Genomic DNA, 19,954 nt, shown 5'->3' with positions numbered 1-19,954 from the left:
GTCTATCAAGCACTTTATGTACTTTAGGAAGGCCATAGATACAGGGAATGGCTGGAAAATCTACTATAAAATATGTATAAACTCAAAATCTAGCATCCTGCACATTAGAGCATCATATAAGAAATCACAGACTGTTTTAATCATTGAATGAACATCACCCTTAGAAATGTTAGCATAAGTAGAGGCATCGCTTAACATTATTAACATGCTTTCAATGTAGTAGGCTGCAACAATAGAGCCACCCTTATCGACTGGATGAATTTTTATATTTACATTAGGTTTTAACTCTAACAGTGCCCACCTCTCATCACCATCTAAAAAACCTGTTGCCACTCATTTCTTCATTAAAACGATCTTTTTCACATAATTTAATAAAAGACCCCAAAGATGGAGCAAGAACAGGAGAAAAAAACACCAGTTTTTGTATAAATATTCATACCGCAACCATCATTAATTATGAAACTATTTGTAACATTACCATACATTTTATTTAACATAACACTTCTCGCAAAACAGTGCAAGTCCATGACAACATCGGAGGGGCCAAAAGGTATGAATGACAGGCCTCTCTCCAAACATCTCAACTATGCAGCAGAAAGCACATAACCTGACAAATCACTAATGAGCCCATATTTACCCCGGCAACTATGGGTAGGACTTCCTTCCTTGATCCGGTAATATGTTCTTCCTCTTTCTTCCTTGACTGCATAAAGAAAGGGAACAAGAAAAAGTAGAGACAGCAGGTAACACTGAGGTATATTGATGTGAATTGTCAAATGTAGGTGATGAACAAGATGCTGAGACTTCAGTGCCTATATTTATTGGAGGAGAAGCAGTGCCTTCTATCTCACAACAGTCTTAGGGTTAGATGGTCTTCGGATGAGCCAGTTAAATTTTAAAATGGCATGGAGGATATATGAAGTTTTGAGAAGAGCTAGAGAAAATAGAGCTGGGACTGTAAAGGAAGAAGCTGAACAAGATGTTCCTACTTCTTACACATACTCTGTGCTATGAAGTGACTTGTTATGCAGACAAAGTAGTTAAGGATAGAAATAAGTAGTAGGCCAACGTTTTGTGTCCTAGCCTTTCAGAAACCTAGTAATTAAATTATAACATAGACATGTGCTGGGCAACACCTAGGAATGGATAAAAATTAAACATAAATCCTAGCAAGGTTGTACTAGCCTGGAGTAATGAAAGAAATTGAGCAGTTTTGAGATAGATGCTCCAAGTGCCAAAAGATGGACCCTCATCCAGGCTTTTAAAAAAACCTTTGATTTCATTACTTATCATTAAGAAACCATTCAGACATATTATATTGGACATTTTTGGGCATTTGGTAGAAAATGAGCAATAGTTTTCAATACACTTTGGACTCTTCATCAAAATACCCTGACGCTATGGCACTACATAAAATCTATTGCTGTCTCTATAGTCAGGGAACAGTGTTATTGCTTTCCAGGGTACTGGTACCAAAAGAAATACTTACTATTTAGAGGAGCTTCCTTTATGTCGAGAATAATGCATCATCTTTCCTGTTTCTTTATGGTTAAGCAGCTAAAGACCTCAGTGTACCATCCACAGAAAGATGGATTGGCAGAGCATTGTAACCAAATATTAAAGTCCATGCTAAGAAAAGCTATTGTTGAAGATGGCAAAGCCTGGGACCAGTTAATACCATACTTCCTATTTTCCATTAAAGATGTGCAAGAAGCCTCGGCTGGGTCTAGTCCCTAGTCTTAGACTAATAAATAATATTAGAAAAACTTTAGAAGTAGAGAAAACCCCATTTAAAAGCATGGGGCGGCGCAGTGGTGCAGCAGTTAACATTGTTGCCTCACAGCAGATTCTCGGCTCGGCTGCCTTCTGTGTGGAGTCTGCATGTCCTCCCTGCATTCACGTGGGTTTCCTCTGGATACTCTGGCTTCCTCCCACAATCCTAAGACATGCATCTGGAGCATTTCTCCCCTGGCTTCCGCCTAAAATAGGCTCTGTCCCAGTCGGATTTTCCCAGTCAACAAATGTTAAATAAATAAAATTATTTTTCACTGTAACAGTTGGCAAGAAAGGCTGAAGTTATTGATGTTCCGAGTAAGGGAATACACAGAAAAATCTTTAGCTACACATCAAAGGATTTATGTTAAAAATACAATGACCAGGGAATTTAAAGGAGGTGCCTTAGGTATACCATAGGAATTGGAAAATTAAAAAAAAAAAAAAGGTAGAAACAGTGAAAAACTGACCTGTTCCAGAGAAAAAGAAACAAGAGAGGGCACTTTAAGGGTTAGCATAGTATTACTGGATGTTTGTGCCTCATTTTGCTCATTGCCGATTGACAGAACTGACCAAGGGGAAGATACCCTTCAAAATAAAGTACGCAGTAGAAGCAGACACTGCTTTTAATAGTTAAAGGAAGCATTATGTTTGAATCTCCTGACTTTTATAAAATGCTTTTAGCTGATATAGATGAATTGGTAGTGGTTTTTGGATTTGTGCTGTTACAAACTTTTAATTGATAGGAGCATTCAGTCTGTTTCCTCATTTGAAAACTGAACTAAGCAAAGACCAAGTATGCTGTGATTGAAAGGGAATGCATGACCATCAAGTGGACAGTTGATTATCTGAGGGACCTAACAAACAGCACCCATAGCTAAACCTACATTTACATCATTATCATCAAGTCATGCTCCACACAAATATTTTCACATCATCTATCCTACTAACAACTCTCTTACTACTTACTCACATTACCACTTATCACAATTTACACCCCAATGTTCTACCTCATAAGGCCACCTCTACTGCTCACACCTCTATATCACCATCTCTCAATCTCCCAATTCATCTTACATGCACACATCTGTTCTTATATCATTAAACTCATTCTACTATCTGACCATTCCCATAATCTATTCACTAAATATGACAAGTACTTTGCTTACCTTATCAAAACCAAAGTAGACATTGCTGTCAGACTCTCTCTAAGTGGAGACATTCACCCTAATCCAGGCCCAGCTGATGACAACACCCAAATAACCGAAATACATCTCTTAAATCATACCAACGTGCTAGAAAACCCAATGATCTGCTCATACTAAATATGATGTTAGAAGCATTAGTAATAAAGTCTACGACCTTCATGCAAATATTGCCCTGTATTCTCCTGACCTAGTATTACTAACCGAAACCTGGCTTAAACCCAGCACCTTCAATAATGAATTTCTACCACCTGGCTAAAATGTCGTATGAAATGATCATACATCAAGGAAATGTGAAGGTGTAGCTTTACTATTTCAAAACCAACTTAACTTAGAAAACTTAAACATAGACACGCCAAATCTAATCAATACAGATATTATAATGGCTAAGCTAATAATTAACCCCAAGAAAAGTATCATTATAATTGGCTGCTTTATACCTATTGGGAACAACAGTCCTGTACTGGAGATCCTACTTCACTGGGCATCCAAGAACCTCCAACATGAAACTATCATCTTTGGGGTGCTTCAACATCGATTGGTTAACCTGCAGCTCTTACTCCCCCACCAACTTCACCAACCTCTATGGCTTTTCCCAAGTCATCCAGTATCCCATAGAATTGAAAAATCCACCAAAAGACAGTCAGTACTTGACTGGATTCTGCAAAATAGGCCAACATTAATCAGTCAGTCTGGATGCATCTCTGATGGCGTAAGCGACCATCTTCCAACTTTTGTAATACGACATCATGCCTATCAAGAAAAGCCCACTATTTACCAGACAATAAGAAACAGGAAAAACTTCACCCAAGCCACCTTTATTAATGCACTAAAATCTTGTAACTGGTCTCCCCTTAAAAACCTTAATGAAGCTGTACAATACTTCAACTCTACCTTCTTAGACATCCTAAACTCCCAAGCCCCTCCCGGAACCATCAGGATAAAATCCAACCATGCCCCCTGGATGAGTAAAAAGACTAGGTTTCTTCTGAAATCCAGAGACAATGCCTGGGCCCACTGGTGCAAAACCAGATCACATACAGGCAAGCAGGTATATTTTGAACTCCATAATAAATAAAAAAAAATGTTAAATTAGATCAAATTAACTACTACATAATATACAAACCAAATACCAAAATAACTCAAAACAATTCTGGACAGCTATCAATAACATTCTCCATCCTGGAAAATCAGGAACTCCCACTCCTACCATAACTGATAACTCCCTCAATGTTGCCAGAGCTTTTAACAAATTCTTCACCGAATCCATTCTTGCTCTTGCTAATGCACACAACTGTCCACCCCTGAATCAGCTACCTATGTATCAGAATGATATTGAAGGCTTAACATTCCAACCTGTCTCTACAGATCTTGTTAAGAAACTACTGAAAAAAACTAAAACCTACCACCTTAGCTGTCAACAAACTACCAGCAGAATTCCTGAAAATAACTGCTGATGCCCTTGCCTATCCTCTGTCCATTCTTATCAACCATTCAGTATCTGAAAATTTAGTTCCTGAAGTCTGGAAAATTTCATACGTTATACCTCTTCACAAAAGGGGTAACTCTAAAGAGTTAACTAACTATTGGCTCATAGCAATACTCTCACCTCTGTCGAAAATATTAGAAAGATGTGTATACTCACAACTCATGGAGTATCTCAACACTCAGAACTTTCTCAAAACACGCAACATGGCTTCAGGCCCTACAACAGCACCACAACCGCACTTATGTCAATCACCCAGACAGTTAATAACCACAGAAATAATGGCAAGTATGTCTCCACTGTCTTTCTTGACCTCTCTAAGGCTTTTGATATGGTCAACCACAGCAAGATGATGAACTCCCTTTCCAAATTAAATCTTAGTAAGACTACCATGTCCTGGTTCCAAAGCTACTTGTCAGGTAGGCAGCAAGCAGTTCAATGGAGGCAAGAACTCCCACCTCTATTACCTGTCACTCTAGGAGTTCCCAAGGCTCCATCCTTGGACCTTTACTCTTTTCTGTCTTCGCTAATAACCTCCATACATTTACTATAGAAGCCTCAGTCATCCAATATGTGGATGACTCAACATGCATCTGCTCTTCTCCTTCTCTCCAAGAACTGCAAGCCCAAACACAAGCCTCCTTCCTCTCCATGGCAAAATGGCTTACCAGCTCCCATTTAATAATTAACCTCAATAAAAACAATCTTCTCATCTTCCATCCTACTAATCACTCTTCTCCACCTCCACCCTAATTTATTATCGTTTCTAATAATAAAACAAGCATCTCTCCAGTCACACACATCAAACTCATAGGCGTAGAAATTGACTGCGACATGAAATTTGATACTCACATCTTGCTTACCATAAAGAATGTACACAAAAAACTGGGGGGACTGTATAGAAACAAAACATTCCTCACAAATAGTACCATAGCTAATATAGCATAAACCTATCTCGTCTCCACATTTCTATATGCCTTTGCCATCTTCACCAATCTCAGAAAATCAGAATTATCCAAACTTGACACCTGCTTTAACAAAATTGCATGATTTGCCAACACCAGCCCCTACAAAATTCACCACTGCGCAGCCCTTAAACAACTCAACTGGCTTGAACTCCCCCATCTCCTTCTCTATAACCAGCTCATATTAACCTATGAGATACTCTACTACCCCCAAAAAACTCTTCATTACAAAACCTAATATACTTTCATACCAGTACTAGGGTTCTACTCTCCAACAACAAATCGCTTCTTCAGGTCACGAAGTCCAATAACTCTGCAGGGGCCTCCCTCTATTCTAGCTATATTGCTAAAAAATGGAAAACTCCGCACACTAACACAACAGCCACAAATCTTTATATCTAAAAACACACCTAAAAATTAACCGAATGTGCCATTATGACACCCCAGGCTAATCCTACTCTATCTTATTCTTGCTCACCCCAAGTCAAATCTCCTCCTATTCATTTGAACTCTCTTATTCTTGTTAGTCTCACTTCTCTAGTTTCACTTTTCTTCCACATCTCCTCTCCCACTTCCAAATGATGATAATTATGTATACTTTATAATATTGTATCATTCTGTATATTTCTACTAATGTACAGCTCACTGAATAATCTTAGCTTAATTTTGTTGTGCTTTATTCTTATGTAAATATATGTAATCCTTGTCATATAATGAATTAGTAACATGTGCTGTAACTGAAGCTTTTCTCCTCAGGAGTACACTGAAAAAGGACTTATTTCCTGTCGGACTTTCCCAGGTTACCAAATGTAAAATAAAATAAAAGAAAATAAATAAGTTATATGTTGTGGATAGAATTCAGTCTAGTGACAGAACTGCAGTCCTATTATTGCTGCATCAACAACAGGATGGGAATACATAGTCTTGTGGGTGGCCCTTACGTTTATAGTTCAAATCCCAACATAGGCCAAGCTCAATCCATCACAATACAGATGAACTGTCTTAGGCACTTAGCTCATTCAGTATGCATGAAACTGGTGATTACAAGCTTATGCGATACATTGTAGCATAGTATGGAGGATGTCACCATTTAAAAGAATAGAAGTGACCCAAAATGCATAAAAATGTGAGCAATTAATGTCTATAACAGTGTTATAAAGTGCTCATTCTAAATTGTAGAGAAATGTTATACAGAGTTAATTGAACGTAAAGTGATATTTCTTTAAATGAGTAGTGTTTATGTTAAACTGTACTTTTTCTTTAAGGGTTGAAAAATACTTTGCTGTATTACTGAGAGCATGTTTGCTTAATGAGCTAGTAACTGAATATAACAAGAGGGTTATAGGAAGTTCAACCAGGGAGCAGTTACCCATTTGCAAAAGGCAACTTTGTGTTCAGAGTATCAGCTCTGGGGGAGAGAGAGAAAGAGAGAGAGAAAATCAACCAGAATGAAGAAAAGGAGATCATGTTAATTGTTCTTGGTACAGGACTAGAGAGAGTCCTTCCAACAATAATAGTTTACCGGTTTACTATCATAATGTCGAAATTTAAAATAAAATGTTTACGTATTTGCGAATTGTTTCGCCGAACGTACACATTTTTGTATGGCCCTAATGTTGAAAACAAGTGTTAATTGTCGAAAATGTTGCTCGTGACATTCCCGACAATCAACAGCACTCCCACCCATCCCGTAACTCCCTAACTAGCCTAAACTCACAGTTATGCAAGGGGGCAAGCCCTCCTGCACCCCCCTGTGGGGGGCTGTGCCCCCCACCCACCCCAACTTAATATTCCAACTCCGAGATCGCACTACATTGAGGAAAGGGATGTATTTCCCTAACCGCACTATACCGCGATCCCCTTACATGAGCGAATGTTATAGCTGCGAATGCACAGTCCATTCACAATGATAACGTTCGCTCACATAACCTGCCGAACTATGAAGTATTCGAACAATATGTTGTTCGAATACTTCATAGCCGTGCAATTGCACGGCGGCATTTTGATAGTAAACCTAGTTTATCAGCAGTCCAAGACTGAGTATACAATTGAATGGTACTTGCTGTACTTTTGGTTAACCCCCAAAACTTCACTTTTGCTTGGGAGAACCTGCATTTAATTTAATTTCATACAAATATGCAGTTTTGCGGACTCAGCTGTTTTAACTTTCTACATGTACATGGAATAAAGTTGCAGTGCTCACTTTTTTGTGAGAAATATAAACAGATATGTGTGTGGTATAATCTAATACTTTATGTTCAGGTAAATGCTGCTGTACAGAATGATTTATTGCACTTTCATTTTTTTGGACTTATTTTAAATAATTCTTTGAAGGTGCATTAAATATCTATGATTTATTTGTTTTAGATTCAAAAATGGAGTATCTGCAGCTAACAATGACTGAGGTGGTTAAGCGGCAAAGTTCCAAATCCAAAAAGAGCTACAATCAGGTAAGTAAAGGCTTTACACATTTAGAGATGAACTGTCAACAATCTAATGTTAAATTTATAAGTAGGCTTGCAAGGGTTTATATTATAATATTGAAGTAGTAAAACGTTGAATGTTATAATATCGAACCCAAAACAGCAAACGGTGAAAATAGTGAAGCTGCAGAACATCAAATTCCTGCCTAGGGAAAGAATTTGATGGGCTGTTTCTGCCACTTCGCTATTTTCTCCACTGTGGTGCGAATGTTACAAACCGGATTAAGGTAAGTGTGCGAATGGACCGGGTGAAGGTGAGTGTGGGAATGGGATAGTTAGGGACCTTAGGGTTAGGGAGCAGGTAAGGTGAGTGTGTGATAGTTAGGGGCCTTAGGGTTAGAGAGCGGGTAAGGTGAGTGTGCGATAGTTACGGACCTTAGGGTTAGTGAGCAGGTAAGGTGAGTGTGCGATAGTTACGGACCTTAGGGTTAGGGAGCGGGTAAGCTGAGTGTGCGATAGTTACAGACCTTAGGGTTAGGGAGCGGGTAAGGTGAGTGTGAGATAGTTACAGACCTTAGGGTTAGGGTTTGGGTTAAGGTAAGTGGATTGATAGTAGTGTATGTACGGTTTAGTGTAGGGTTAGAAGTAGGATTTTAAGTGTATATGTGTGGATTACTTTTTTTGGTGCTCTTGTGTTGTGTGTGTGTTTCTCAGAACAGCAAATTTTTTCCCTGGGGAAAAAAATTTGCTGTTCTGAGCTTTCGATTATATTACATTTTGACATTCCAAGTTCGAGCTTATGGTGTTCGATATTTTGAGATTTTGATTATGTGATATACACCCGCTTGCAAGAATGTTTCTTACATTAAGTGTTTTAAGTTTTTCTCACATGTTGTACTCTAGTCTGTTGATACTTTGCTAATTGCCCACTAATACTATCATTCATTCCCACAATAAATTTTTCTCAGGTGACTATGCCCAGGGGCAAGAACTACTTAGATAAAATATTTTTATATACTGACTTTTTTTTTTTTTTTGGCTAATATAGTACCGACAATTCACACATGAAGAAGGCCATTACATGCAGCCTAGTTTGTTTGTGGCATCAGCCATGTCCAAATCCCCCATATAGAGTGGCATTCACTGAAGACATGAAGACTCAAGTACAGGTGCTCAGTCAACATCATAAAGGTGCAAGTCATTTCAATCACTCATTGCACTGCAGATACTGAAGAATGGCTTCTTGCCTGTTTAAAGCCGAGATATATAATTGTAGCATCCTGATAAAAAAGTCACAGTGGACTAAGAATCTTGCCACTCGTGCACACATTTGGAAAAAAAATTAATAAATAATAACAAATCATGACTAAATACATCAAAACAGAATACTTACATACATTCAATATAAAATTTTACATCTCATCTGTCAAAATCAGACTTCAGAATAATTCTCCAACTGCAAAATATCATCCAAAAAACATAGATAAGTGTCCCAGTACTTGGAAAACTTTGAAGGGAACACCACACAAAGTTCCCAGTTTAAAAGAACCAAGTTTGCATAGATTGGGGCACAGCATGCCCCCATAGCAACTCCTTTTGTCTGATTGCAAAAGTCACCCTCATAGATGAGAAAGTTTTTCTTTAAATTAAAATTTAAAGCATCCTATAAGATTCACACATTAGAATTGGGACATTACCAAATCTGAAATAATTGAACCATTGATTTCTATGTTGAGTGGAATCAGAAAAAAGATCATTGACATCCATAATGACAAGTATTACTTTTTCAGAGTACTCTACATTCTTAATAGTTTCCAAGAAGTGCAGACTATCTTAATCTATGTGGAATCCTGTAAAGGGAACTCTTCTCTTCAGTTTCCAATCAATGAACTTAGCCAATGGCTCTGTTTTAGAGCTGTGGGCTGTTACAAATTGGTCATGGAGGGGGGGGGGGTCCTGTACATGCTTGTGGACCTTGGGAATACCAAATATTGTAGGAATTCCGTGTTTCTCCACATTCAGTTATTTGTATAATTGATTGTCAATTCTTCCTTCTAAAAGTAAATAGTCCACTCAAAGGTCAATTGCATGGTAATGCATATTGATTTCATTCAGGGAGACAATCTCATAGCCATGTTGGTTATTTAACAGGTCAAGCATTCTTCTCACATAATCAAAATGATACATAATAACAACTCCCCCCGCCCAACCATGCTTATCTGTTTTTGCAATCCTAGCAGTTTTATCTACTGCCATTTCCTGTAGTAAACTACAATCTTCTGGGGTCAAATTTTAAAATATCTGTTGTTGGGATTTGGAAGTAATGCTCCAAGAGTAATCTCATGCTGTCTCTCTGAAGATAGTGAGAGAGAGAGAGAGAGTGAGGGAGAGAGAGAGAAATAGGTTTTAGGAGACTTATACAAGTGTTATAGGTTTATTTATTATTAGATGGAATATTTTTTTTTCTAAGAAATGTATAGATGTTTATATTTAGTGATTGATTTGCAAACGCGCCTTAAGGTTAAATTAGGGGTTTTGTCATAGTATCTTTAAAATTTAACTTAAATAGTTGGTCACATCATTGGAGCGAGTTTTTAAATGCACACTTTTCAATTGAAGAATTGAAGAATTATTTTGAAGAAATCTGGTAATTTTGACAGATTAAAACACTAAATTTTACATTAAAGATAATTGTAGCATCCTGCTAATATGTAGTGATCCAAAGGAGAAAAGGTAACCATATCTGATGAACATGCTATGGATGATGTACCTAGACAGTAGGAGCTCTGTATGTCATGCCGACCACAAATCAGGACAAGCCAGAACTGACATTAAGAACTAATTCTCTTATATGAAAAAAAAATTACTGATCAAAAATATTGGTGTCATGTCTAGAAAAAAGAAGCAGTCACAAATGCAGGGTGATTGTCTTCACTGTACCAGTTGAAGATAAGCTTAGAAAAATACACAATCCACCAATGTGGTCTAAATGTATGCAAAATGGAGGCATTCAAATCCATATGCCAGATAAAGATATGCTTCGTACAACTGCCTACTATGCTGATACAGTCCACTCCCAGTGCTGCATCTTAAGATGTTGTCCAGTATAGTTCTGGTAACAAGAGTATATTCTAGCCTATTGGAAATACACATAGAAGAAGACATACCTATAAGCAAAAGCCATTCCTAAAGCTTGTGGATTCATCAGTGAGGATTTATCTAAGAATGGGTGCCATCATCCTGAGGCATATAAGTACTGAACATGGTAGATAGGAAATGCTAGTCCTTTGAATAGGCAACACTGTATCATATGTGGCAGTAAGTAAAACTGCTTGATGCATACATTTTCAACTCAAGGTGTGATGTGTTAGCAGATGTGATGCAGTGCAGGGCTATAGTGGCACGATGAGTAATGCCCACTTCACCCCTCTGGTGTTTGTGCTTGTATCTTCCAAGAGACAGTCTGCATATGGACTGCTATTTAAATGACAGCATCAGAGTAGAACTGATTTAGAGCTGTAGCTGCAGTCTGATATTAGACACTGGCAGTGAATGCAGCCAAAGAAACACTTTACATTGATCAAGTTCCAATGGTGCAGGGTTCAGCAGCTGTAGCTTCCTTTAAAATATGCCATGCGCACAGATTAACACCTAGAAATCAATCAGCTGTTGACCAGTCCTTTCTCTTCTACTCCATTTTCCAGGATCAACTCCATCTTCATATTTTTTGGATCGCACCTGTTATCTTAAGGAGCTGCACCGCAAGCAAAGATAAACTAGGATGAACAATTTCTGTATATAATGATGTATAAGTTACATCCATGCCACCTGAAGATTTAACTGCCCCTGTGGACTTTGTTCCTTTGTGTAGTCATTTCCAAGGCTGCCTATGCACATGCACATACACACACACACACACACACACATATCTATATATATATATATATATATATATATATATATATATATGCGTGTGTGTATTGTTTGGTTGAAAACACTTTTGGTCGAAACTGAGTTCACTAAGCACACTTCACTGAAAGCGCACTTCACTGAAAACTCATTTGGTCGAAACTCATTTAGTTGAAAGTGATATATGGCCTTTTCCCCACTGTAGTGCAATCTTGGAGTTAGAATATAAATTAAGTGGGGTGTGGGGGGGCATAGCCTGCCCACATAGTTTGAGTTCATATTGTCTTCTGGAAAGAGTTTTCATTGCACTTGTCAATATACATGTCTATGGTTTAAAGCATTTAAAATAGGTGGGGGTCTCCACCCCACACACCCCAATGGGGGGGGGGGGCTGTGCCCCCCACCCTCCACTTTATATTTTAACTCCAGGATTCCACTACACTGGGGAAAAGGCCATATATCACTTTTGATGAAATGAGTTTTGACCATATATACACACACACACACACACACATATATATATATATATATATATATATATATATATATATATATATATATAATATACAGCTATATGGCTTTCTGATGTCCACAGTGATGCATCTGTTTTGTATATCTAGCTGTTTGGACTGGATGTTGCTTATCTTATCTTATCTATATTAGTTTTGGGTTTCCTTTTTGTTGCCACTGTTCCTTGGGCATGTGGACTGCAATATTTTCCTCAAATTAGTAAACAGTATGTTTAGTATTTCAGGTATACTGCTTTGGCAACATTGATGCAGTTTGTTTCTAGGCTGAAACCTGTTATTATAAATAGAAGGAAGGGTATTTATTTGTTTATTTATAACTTGATGCAATTTTATGTAGATGGAGATGTGAATGCACAGATGTATGTCATCATTGTTTTTACTCATGCAAATAAAAGGAAGAGAAAGACCAGTGGTGCCATTTAATATTTAAGACAAAGACAGATTTTTTTTTGTCTTGAATATTCCTGAAGAGAGAGGAGGCTACAGATGCTTGCTATTGCTGGTGCTAATTTAATAAATTTGCTCTTTTATTGTCTGTTACTGTCTTATTCTTATTTTTCCTTCTTTTAATAAAGTTAATTATAAACCCACAGTGCTTTTTCTGCTTATATCTAGGATACTTAGGATACTTGGCCGGACATTATAATGGAGTAAACTACAATTTAACACTACTTACAATGGTTCAGGAATATTAGTACTGCACAGAAATGCAAGGTATAGTTAAAAATGCTATTTTAAGGTACTTTTTCTAAAATGTATCTACTTGCATTGTACACTTCTAATAGCTGACACTTTTATTAAAACACTTCAGGTTGAGTGCTACCCTGACCTTGGTTTGCTGTGCATTTTCTCAAATTCCAACTGCATACCAGTAATGAATAGATGCTTTCTGCAGACATGACATGCAGTAGTGACAAAAGGTGTCCTTCAGACCCTCTTTGTGGCTGTATGAGGTCTCCTTCACTCAGTTTTGTTCATATGATGAAGAACACTGGCTTGGATAACTGCTTACCTTCTAAGTGGAGGATTTTAATAATGGAAACCCCACTATTCACTATAGAGAGCATTGGGGTTTTGCATAATATTTAATTGATCCAGGAGTCATAAGACTGATGTACATTATAATGCCATAGTACATATTCCTTAATCTTAAAGTGATGATCAGAAAATCCCAAAATTTCTGTTAGCTTGCAGAACAAATGTTGAACTGAAGAAGCCCAAATCTGTTGAGCCATACAGACATGTTTATATAGGGTTGGGAGTTTATGGTATTGGTTTGTTTTTGATGTTTTACTAGAGCCAAATATTAGAAAAACTTGACCACAGAGATACAGATTTTTGAATGATATGTCTGCACATAACTGATGCTGCAGGTGATAGTTCAAGTTAAGGTATGGCTACAGAGTGCAACTGAGTTGGTGAGGATAACTCACATGACTTGGGTCTATATTATATTATGAAGTCAGAAGTGTTTAAAGAAAACCTGCATTTTTAAAAAGTAAGTAGTTATATACCAATGCACATTAGAAGTAGTTATGCTTCTTTCAGCTGTAAGAAACAAAGTCATTAGATACCTTATTACCCCAATTGCTGCAACTGCACTGAGGACAGTATATGTATTTGCCTCATCAAATTAAAAATGTACTCCCTTCAATAATATTATCTCAGCATGTTCTAAATGCAGGAATTGAAGAGAGCAGGTTTATCTTCCTTGATTTCAAGTAACCACAGTGACACTGCAACAGAAGACATGTTTCGGCTTACCAACTGCAAGAAATGTGGTCTAGCGTAATATTCTTTACTTGAATTTATTTCAAAGAACATATGAATGTTAATCTACTTCAATTTATTTCAGAAAAATATATAATAGCAGAATACATTAAAACAACCAACAATTGTACTACCAACAGTAATATAGTTCAACTTGTTTCCAACAGTAACACCTAAAGACTGCCTGTAATAACAAAATAGTCCCAATAACCATAATGGTCCTATCCTGCTTTAATTTTCTCTAATTGCATAACTGTACTTAAGTAAGTTATCAGTTTGCAATATAAAATGGTATATGTAGCCAGTGGTGGCTGGTGACTTCAAATTAAAGGAGGGCTGCAGGAGACAGCTGAATGGGTGGGGCCAATGAGAAGGAGTGTGGCCAACTAGAAAGGGGTGGAGCTATGCTCAAAACCTCAACAACTGAAACTTTAATTAAATACGTTGCCCTGGGTGCCAAACAGTCATTACAAGAGTCCAATCAAGACAAAATGAAGTGTAGAAGAAAAAAATATTTCAATGCTTTGGCTACATGACAACTTACTTAATATCCAGATGGAAACAGGTTGTGAGGCATGAAAAAATAAATTACTTTTTAAATACATTACTGGAATGCCAGTCAAAATCAAGTATAAAAAAGCAGCACTCAACTCAAACCACTACTCCTTGCACTGCAGGTCTAATTATAATTTATATTCAGCTTTATAAAATTACCAAGTAACATGCTGAAAATAGCAATCACTGTGATACCCCCACTTGTAAAAATGTTTCTTATCCAAAAAAGATGCCTGACACAACTATCTACTTGTTTCATGGGGAAGACATGATCAAAGTAAAAAATGAACAGCAAACAAGAAACAAGCTCAAGATAAATTGCTTAAAGGATTCCTGCACAAGTTATAGACCACACATGATAGATTGGCATTCTGTTTAGTTTACAGGTAAAGCCTGCAAAGATGACTGCAAGTCTCCAACAAAAGATGACTGCAGGTCTCCAACAAATGTAATGAGCTTCTGAAAATACTGTAATCATGTCCTTTAATTATAAATACTGTCATATGCATTTCAATACCCAAGACTTATACATTATCTAGTTATGTAAATATTCTCTGCATGGCAATAACGAAAAGGCTTTCAGTGCTGGTAATTCTTTAACAGTATGCTTATTAAAGCTTACTTGCATCTTACAATCTCTGACAAGCTTAACTGATGGTCATTAAATCATTGCTACTTAAACAGAGCAACAGGGCACTGTAATAGCATGCATTTCCTGAACAATAAGAAGTATAAATCAACAGTATAAAAATATGACAGAAAACCAGAACATTCTGCAAAATCAAGGACAGATGAAAAGCCACGGTCATACTTGTGGTCTACCTTGGATGGGGTAATACTCTGCACACTTACACTGCATAACTGCTCCTTGCCTTCCTTGGACACATCCAGAGCCACTACAATGGGGAGTGGGGTCCAACAAGTATGTCAAAATTTGAAATGTCTCTGGCTGAGGGTGATGGCTCTGACACTCATACCTCTCAACTTCAGCGCAAGAAATCTGGACAAAGCCATACATAGAACTAGAAGTGGGACACAGGCCCAAAAATAAGGACAGTTTTTAAATATTGCTCTTATTAACTTAGATAATAGAACAGTAGTAGGTCTTGCATTAGTATGAATTTTCTGAAGGGTATGAAATCTGAAACTCAAATGTCTGCCATTATTTTCTAACTTCAATCTTTAATGACTTGCCACTAATTTGCCAGAAAACTACAATTTTATGAAAAACAGACCAAAAATGTGATGCAAAAATATAAAGTTGCCACACAATACAGCTGGGAACCTGTCAAAAAAGGGAGACCTTTTTAATATTAACACTGTTAACTTGAGCAGCTAATAAAATAAGAGCATCTACATGCATTTCTGAAGTAAAAGTAATCTATAACTCTGATCATTACAGTTATATATAATTGCAAACCCTCCACGTTTTCTTCCAAAATTGCCATTTTGATGAGGGATTATTAGGGGAGAGCAACATTTTGAGCCAAAATTTGGGACAGTTGAGAGGTTTGGATATTCCTAATTCTACAAAGTGATTTGCACGTACCTCTCAACCTCTTAATGCAGGAAATCTGGACAAGGCCAAATATATTGGGGGAACATACAAACACTACTAAAAATTGCTCTTGTATAAACTTAAGACAGTTGATAGAATAACAGGTCTTGCATTAGCATGCATTTTTCTGAAGGCTATGACGTCTGAAACTCATTGTCTGTCATTTAGTGATTTCATTCCTAAATGATTTGCTAGAAAACCACACATTTTATGAGGAACAAACCAAAAATAAGAAGCAAATATCTATTCATTCTGCAAAAATATGGACAACTGAGAGGTATAGTTCAACCGGGGCTGTCTGAGTTTGCTACCCTTCCCCCCACTCACAAAATCATGGTCGAATGGAGCCTCCCTCCTGCAGCCATTCCAATATCCCATTCCTTAATTATTTTGCCCCATTTACCATAAACACTGTAATGTGCATATTGCTTTACTTCTGCAATGATTTAGATTTCATTTGGAAGTTTTATTTTGCATTTTACAGCACAAACACTAATAATTATCTGTTAAACAAAGCAATGCAGTCTCTCAATGAAAATAGACTTAGCATTAAAACTTCTCTGCCCTTGAAACTCACATGCATTGAAACAGCATTGAAACCCACATTCAAAGAAAATACATTTTGCCAGTGGCAGATAAAGATTAACTTTGGGCTGTTTTCAAAATCATAGTCCCCTTGAACACGAAACATACACATGCTCTTTGATACACCTTCCTGACTGTATTACATTATATTCCTTGTACAATACAGTACAGTTGTTAGAGGGCATTTTAAATTTATTGTTTTGAACATTTTTCCAGTAAACAATGAAACAAAATGCATGCAGCAATGACAAAACTGCCCAGTTCAGAACATTTCCATCATAAAAAGTCTACTCTACCTTCTATAGTCCACCAGTATCAGTACATATGCACAATATCTGAATAAGTAAAATCCACAGTAAAGAAATCTGCAACTAATAAAGAGGTTGCTGCTAGCAAACATCTTTATATGTCATTGTTTCATCTACAAATAAAGTGCCTGTTGCCCTTGAAGAATAAATTGTCTATGTTGCATGCATTAAAAAAATGATAAGCTAGTAATATCGCAATAGGGAATGGGTGGCAAACTGATAACAGGTTCATAGTTACTAGGTATCTTTGCCAAAAAGGACTGCAGCATCCACTCCCTTTAAACACAGTACAGTATCAGTAATGCATCTACCTACTGTGGGAGTAGAACCCACAGCCTTCTCCATCAAAAACAAGTACACTACCTGTTGTGCTATTAACAATGCAAGCAGACTTAGTATAAGCAGCACTAAACATTTGTTCCCCTGCAGCTCTCACCTCCTTGTAAAATCTACTCTACACTCAGCTGTATCTCTGAACTTTGCAGCACAAGAAATCTGGAAAACAACAAAATTTGTTGGGGGGGGGGGGAGGCAAAAGGCCAAAAACCAGGGGCACATTTTAAAGATTGCTTGTATAATTTTGGAAAGTTGCTAGAATAAAATGCTATGTTATCACCATACATTTCACTGCCATGTCTTGAACCCAGGGGACCCTGTGCAAAACAGTCAGAGAAACATAGCACTATGACAAGGTTTCTTGCTCAATGTTGGTGGTTTGTGTTGGACTTTTTGATACAGCATCTGGTGTTTTTATCGTGACAATTTTGCTGTTTGGTTGAGAGATTGCTGAGAGTCTTTTACAGCCTATAAATGGAAACTGGTAATAGCCTTAAATCCATATTGGCTAATGAGGTGAATCCTCTATTGCATTTTGTTACTACATCATCCTTGAACATTGAAACAACTTGTTCGGTACCTGTAGATTACACAGCAGAATTTGGTAAGAAGTTACAACTGCTGGAGAGGAAGGTGGGTGCTTATAAGCGCCTGCAATGGCAACGCTTCAGTTTCATGGCTTATTTAGATAGAGGTATAGTTCCACGAGGACTCAGGGTATTAAAAATCCCCTCATATGGAAATACATATCCCGAATTATTGAAATGATGGCAGCAATTGAATATAAAATTGAGCCTTGACTACATGGTGTTAATGAATGATTTTTTCTCCTCTATTGAGAAAGAGTTAAAAGAAGAGATAGTTGGTATGGAGAATGAATTAATGGCGATGCCGTGTTTTAAAGCTATGCTTATATCATACCAGCAAATGTTAGACAGGCTACATGTACTTGACAATTGTTTGGAAGCCAAGAAGCATAAATTGTTAAGGGATATGATGGACTTTCAGAAAGGAAATATCTTCTCTTGGCCTAAGAATGATATGTCCTTAATTAAGGATAATGTTAAAAATAATGGCAAACCTATATTACAAAGATCTATTTTGGATAAACTAGATGATTTTCCTGAATTAGTACTGCCAGCGAATTCCCACTCACCTTCTCGAGAAATGGTATCGATCGGGCCGGCTGACAATATATCAGTAACCACGCCTACTTCTGCTCCCATTATGCCTCAATCTGATGGGGTGGATACTAGTGTGCATTCGTCGGTGGGAAACACCAACAATAGTGCTGTCAAGAAAGCCGATGAGGTTAAGAGAATGCATCAATCCATGATTTACCTTTTTCAGAAGCATTTCCAGCTAGAGAAGGCAGAGGTAGTCAAGGAATGCTCGACCTCACGAGGAAGGTCGGCAGTAAGACAAACTTGGTATTCCAACAAATGGAAGAACATCAGTCCGGAAAAGCAGGTGAAATTAGTTTGAAGATAATAGCAGGTACTTTAATTCTATCTAGTTTTAATTTAGAGGCTGTGCATTATAAGTTATTGCAAAAAGGACTTGGTTTCATTCCCACAACGAGCGATGATATAGTTGCTGCACTGTTGGACTTGAAGCAGTTTGTTAGAAATGTAAGCTTAAAGGTACTATTTAAGAACAATATTTCAACACAATTTAATTGCAAAAGACGTAGTACCTTTATACCTGCTAACATGCCTGTACTCACAGCCTTTCATAATTTATGTGAAATGGAGTTAAGATGTTTGTATATTAAAACTGTTAAAAAAAATTATAATTTATCATACTCTGAATTTTTGGCCTTGAAGGACTTGAAGCTGAAACCGCATATAGTGATTAAGCAGGCAGATAAAGGGGGTGTTAATGTAGTGATGGATAGGGTGAAATATATGTCTTCTGTTTCTAATTTGTTAATAGATACTGCAGCATTTAAAACTATTTCTTATATGGATGTGAAGTAATGTATTAGTTACATTAACATGTTTATCTATGACTTGCAGATTTCGGGGGACATAGATTTAGATCTGTTTCACTTTTTTACTGTCTGTTGTCCTACTATACCACAGTTGTATGGTATACCAAAAATTCACAAATCACAGAAAGAACCTCCAATGCGGCCTATTGTTTCGGGCAATGGCTGGATAACGGAGCCTATTTCTGTGTATTTGCAGAAACAACTTCAACCATTTTTAGTACAGTGCAACACAGTTTTGAAGGATACCAAAGATTTTATTTTGAAGTTAAAACAATGGTATAATAGTGTAGATAGAGTTAAAATTAATAGGGGTGATTTCCTTTTTGTTACATTAGACATTTCATCATTATTTACGGTCATTCCGAATGAGTATGGTGTTAATTCCATACGTGAATTTTTGTTTAAGAATTCATCCTTTTCTGCTAGAAATATTGAGAATATTTGCTCCCTACTTGATATAGTGTTGTTAAATAACATATTTGTATTTAATAAGCAACTTTATTTGCAGCTTACTGGTGTAGCCATGGGCACACTGGTAGCAAATACTTATGTGAATTG

General features: G+C 37.1%; 1 protein-coding gene across 1 annotated transcript in view; it reads left to right on the top strand.

The window, feature by feature from the left end:
- The window catches only part of PIK3R5 (phosphoinositide-3-kinase regulatory subunit 5), an 823,030-nt gene that overhangs the window by 786,487 nt on the left and 16,589 nt on the right, over nucleotides 1–19,954 (top strand). The window contains exon 18 of the mRNA XM_044085025.1: nucleotides 7,797–7,879. Within this exon, the coding sequence (XP_043940960.1) occupies nucleotides 7,797–7,879 (83 nt within the window). The remainder of the gene's footprint in view (nucleotides 1–7,796; nucleotides 7,880–19,954) is intronic.

The sequence above is a fragment of the Protopterus annectens genome, chromosome 10.part0 (genome assembly GCF_019279795.1).
Source record: "Protopterus annectens isolate FY-2018-M chromosome 10.part0, PAN1.0, whole genome shotgun sequence".
NCBI classification, from domain to species: domain Eukaryota; kingdom Metazoa; phylum Chordata; order Ceratodontiformes; family Protopteridae; genus Protopterus; species Protopterus annectens.
This window is presented reverse-complemented; position numbering and strand designations above follow the sequence as displayed.